General features: G+C 36.3%; 1 protein-coding gene across 1 annotated transcript in view; it reads left to right on the forward strand.

The window, feature by feature from the left end:
- LOC136833736 (probable G-protein coupled receptor Mth-like 3) overlaps positions 1-5,000 on the forward strand; it is a 50,295-nt gene that overhangs the window by 36,632 nt on the left and 8,663 nt on the right. Inside the window, 4 exon segments of the mRNA XM_067095961.1 lie at positions 937-1,464; positions 1,467-2,408; positions 3,164-3,242; positions 3,929-4,095. Coding sequence (XP_066952062.1) covers positions 1,023-1,464; positions 1,467-2,408; positions 3,164-3,242; positions 3,929-4,095 — 1,630 coding nt within the window. The 5' untranslated portion in view covers positions 937-1,022.

The following is a 5,000-nucleotide window of genomic DNA, read 5'->3' on the forward strand; positions in this document are numbered from 1 at the left end:
ACCGAGAAATCATAAATTCTGGCCAATCAGTTTGATTAGTCCACCATAGCAGTCATTTCTAGCGTTTTGATTCTTCAATCGTCCTTTAAGGTCATTTACAATCTTTTCTTCTAAAAATAAGGTAATTTTAGACAGCCATACCCCGTCTCGGTCACTCTCACCTTAAAAATAATGCTTCAAAGTGAAAGTGATTTTTAAATATTGTACTTTCTAAACGTGGACCGGCAAAAACTTAAGCCACCTCAGTGTTGTTTCAGAGGCAGTTTTAGACATGATTACATACCAATCAAATGATTAAAAGTATCTTTTAAAACAAGTGAAACGAGAAAGAAGGGAAAAGGAAAAAAGCCTAGTTGAGGGGGGATTGCCTAACGCCCTGTGGAAGCCCTCGAAACGATAGGCCTACGTTTTAAAGTATGAAAGATTGTAAGTACGGGAAACAGTAGGCCTAAGTTGGAAGAAGAACAACAAAGGTGTATAAGCCAAAGGTTATTGATTTCTAATTCTAGTTACGTATCTCTCAAGTTGAAAATGTATCCCGTAAAGCGATATTCATTTTTTTTATTCAGACATTGCTGTTGCATGAATGTGCCGCGACGTTTATCAGATCTTCTGTTTGTTTGTCAGTTTGTTTGTGTCTAGTATGGTGTACGTCATAAAGACAGAGAATATAATACAAATAATGTGAGATTAACTTCTTGGTCTTGTAAATATATATTTTCTTGTGGCAGAGAGCATTACATACATAATTCCTTCTTCAGTAAATCTAGTAAACATGAGTTGCGAGTAATTTTCTTTAAAATGGTTTGTTAAGGCGTAATTCGCCATATTTCCCAATGACTACTGTCTACTCGAGATCAAAGCTATTGTTGTTTTAAATGCCTGTTTTGTGAAACAGTAAGAAAGGTATAATGTTATCCTTTCCTTTACTTGCAGATACAGCTGTGACGTCGAACGCATCAAAAGAGTTAAAGAACAAGAAATCAGCCATCTTTTCTACAGTTTAATCTTATTACGTCAGCATGAGACTCCCAGAAACACTGGCGTTTTTAGTAGCTCTTGGCTTACTAGTTGACACTTCAGCTTCCCAAAACACTTTGGAACCTCAGTTTCAGTTACCCGGCAATTTAACATTAAGGAAATGTGCTTGTCAGGCCAGTCAAATATTGAAGGGGACAGAATGCATTAACCGAGAGACATACGTCCCTTTTTTTGATACTACCCAAAACAAGGTTGAAAGAGTTAATACCAGCAGCTTTTTAAATGTGACAGTTGATGATGTTGAGTGTCATGAAGGGCTGTTGAAAGTTACCCTTTCACAAAATGAATATTTACTTTTAATAACAAATGGTGAACTGTTCTGGGAAAAGGAAGCAAAGATATTTCAAGAATTTTGTCTTGAAAATGTTGCTGATGGATTGCTGGCACGTGTATGCTTGGAGCCTCCTGTGGTACCCAGATGCTGTCCCCAGGTCATGTACTAGGCCCTAGAGACTCATGCATTGAAAGCTCCAATTCAGAGCCTTTTACGCCACCTCTTGCTCTGAGTGGCGTAGCCCTTGAAGCAACTGAAGTGTTCCAAGAATATGTGAAGGAGGTAACGTGCACTGGAATTGAGGTGGAACGCCGCGCGATTTTAGGGACAGAGGAAGGGAGATTAGAGTATGGTACTAAACAGGCTCTTCTGGTGCACAAAGTCCCGACCTATGATCGCGCTGTCGAACCCGAAGATAATTATTGCGTGGGTATCGATGAGTCATCTAAAGGTACGCCTAAGTATATAGCAAAGTATTGTTATACAGATCCCAAAGTAGAACATAATCATATGTGTAAAAATGTCACCTGCGTGAGGAAATGCTGTCCTGCAAACCATTTCTTATTCCAGGCCCAGTGTTTAGACTTTGGAAATGAAGCCTGGCGACCAACATTTTTCGAAAAACAATCTTTGGAAACTGAGGCTGAAGCCCCAGAAGACTTGTTCACTGTGTATGGGCTCCCCATATGTGGGGCTTTCTTTGCCCTGAAACCACATGAGATAGAGACTGACAAATCGTACCTCCTAAGAGATGGAACACTTCATGTGCCAAAGCAAAAGGATTTTCCTTCTGATAGTTACTGTTTAGACGCTATAATGGAAGACGATGGTTCTTTGAAGGAGATCGCACTAGTCTGTGATGAACCTAACATAGAGTGTGCGTGGAAAAGCGTTTTGCAGATGGTGCTCTTGAGCTTATCTTGCGTGTTCCTGATAGTAACCCTTGCAGTTTACTTGGGTGTGGCTGACCTCCGAGACAGGACAAACGGACGATGTTTGATATCGATGATTGCAGCCATGTTGGCTGCGTACATCAGCCTGTTGGTGAACAATCGAGAGACTGATCCAACTGATCTTCAGTGTGTGCTAAGAGGTATGTCATTTTCTTTCATTGTTGTTCCTGTTAGTAGTGGTAGCTACAAAATCCCGGTGCACGGTGCTATTGCTATTTGGAATTAGAAATGAGTAAGGGTTTTGAAATTCAATGGAAGCGAAAGTTAATATTGGGTAAATAATAGGAACAATAAGATTGAAAAATTCCAGGAAAATTGCTCTTTTCTTAAATGGCAAATTGATATGCAATTGTGATTTTGTATAGAATACTCGTAGAAAATTAATGCTTATAGATTCTAAAGGCACTTATGAAATATCTGTGTAACCAAAGCTGAAATTCGGTGTTTATACCCATTTGATTTATACGTCCAGAATTTGGGAGAATAGGTAACTCCCCACAGTATAATGCTCAGCAGTTTATATACCAAAATACCAGAAAAAAAGGCATTAATATCAATCATTTGTCTTGAGATGATTTTGCTATATACGAAAACTGTCTTTGAGGACCATCTTGTTTGAGTCGATATTTCAAATTGATTGCCCTTAAACTAAAATTTTTTTAATTCTGTCTGTTTTCTAAGCAGGAGAAAGATATATCATAAAAAAAATCTTTAAAACTCCTTTGGCCAGTACAAGACACCGAAATTTCAATAATAATAATAATAATAATAATAATTATTATTAATAATAATAATTATTATTATTATTATTATTATTATTATTGTAGAAAGATTAATTATATTCATCCACTCGATCACTATCATATATTCATTCTTTGTTCTCTCTTTTCTCCAGGATTTTTTGGCCACTTCTTCGGGTTAGCTATGTTCTTCTGGTTGAACGTGATGTGTTTCGACATGTGGTCTACTCTCAGGTAATTTGAATAGTTGAAATCTTGTTAAGACCAACTGCTGAATTGTGTATGTATGTATATATATATATATATATATATATATATATATATATATATATATATATATATATATATATATATATATATATATATATATATATATATAGATGTATAGATGTGTGTGTGTGTGTAACAAGGGATTACTTCCCCTAAAAGGAAGAGGTTCTAGAGAAAAAGGACAATAGAGACCAGTATATTTATCCGTTAACTACTGAACCAAAATGGTATGGATTCCTTCATATAATAAACAGAAGACTTTTTAGTGGTGCACCAACACCCTTTGACACTGCACCACTCACCTGTTTCAGGAAAACATCCCTACGCTTTGTGTGAGCTCATGTTGTAGATTTTTCACTGTTTACATAATTTGTATGGCATTAAGCATCAACATGCGTGTATATATAGAACTACGCAAACATGCTTTCTTGAAGTTTGTCTGTTTTTAGAGATGTTGTTAGCAGTTGCATAGTCATAGTTATTCTGCCTCATAATTATTTTACTTTGTGTTGTATTGTACTGTAGAGAGAAACCACATGCACTCAGCTTTTTAGTGTTTGGAGTCAAAATACGCTGACCAGATTTTAATAACTTTAAAAAATCAAATTTTATCAAAGAATATAATGAAAAAAGCATTTTTTTTATACCAGATCATCTCAGCAACAGCATCAGAGCAAGAAAACTTTTCTGAAATATAGCATCTACGCCTGGGGAATTCCCTTGGTCATAGCCATTATAGCCAGGATCATGGACGTCGTCAGGCCTGAAAATTTCATCCTTCCCAATTTTCTGGAGCACAAAACATGCTGGTTTACAGGTAAGAATCGTGTAGTTTGTCTTGTGGTATAAAATCGTGTTCAGTTTGTTTTTAATGGAATAGCTTACCTCCCAAAAATTTGTATTCATTATCATCATTTTACTTCTACTGTAATTGAGTGTTTTGGAACTGTTATGAAGTCTCATTTCCAGAGACAGTTGTAACTTTTGTCTCTTCTCTGATCGCCAGGTTATTCCACAAGGCAAGACCTTTTTGGGGTCCTTAATTTCTGTCACTAACTTTCGTTCGCCCCATTTTGATAATGGGAAATTTCTTAGTATTATCCCTAAGGAAGGAGATTAGTCAAAGAGATAGGTTGATAATTTAACGTCAGGCCATTAATAGTTACTGAATTGAAGGATCCCCGTCTTGATAGGCTCTCAAGATCAGAGTTATGAGATGAAAATGGCAACTCTTGAGATAAAATGTGAACAACACAGAAAGTTGGGTGGTGGAGGAAACTAAAATATGGAGTGTCGACTCATTAAAAAAAATCATGAATAGGAAGCAGACTTGAGAGTCATTGATAATGTAGAGAAAACGAAAGTCCTGAAGAACACAAGTAGAGATGTAAAGTGAAGTAGCCATTGCGGTGTCAGTTACGAAGATATAAAGTAGATGAACAGCACTGAAATGAAGACAAACAGGAAGTTTGGCTAAGAGAGTCTTGTGCCAGACCCTGCTGCAACCTGTATCCTATGGCTGATATCGACTGCTCATATAAACTGATACACTTTATAAAGGGCTGCACTGTGGTCCATTATTATTGATATGTTACATTTACCATAACCAGTGCATTTCAAGAAACCGTTTAAATTAAAATATAAAATAAATTGCAGTTTCCGTGTTTTTTTTTTTTTTTTTTTTTTTTTTTTTGGATTATCCAGTAAAACATCAAATTTTTC

The sequence above is a fragment of the Macrobrachium rosenbergii genome, chromosome 52, assembly GCF_040412425.1.
Source record: "Macrobrachium rosenbergii isolate ZJJX-2024 chromosome 52, ASM4041242v1, whole genome shotgun sequence".
NCBI classification, from domain to species: domain Eukaryota; kingdom Metazoa; phylum Arthropoda; class Malacostraca; order Decapoda; family Palaemonidae; genus Macrobrachium; species Macrobrachium rosenbergii.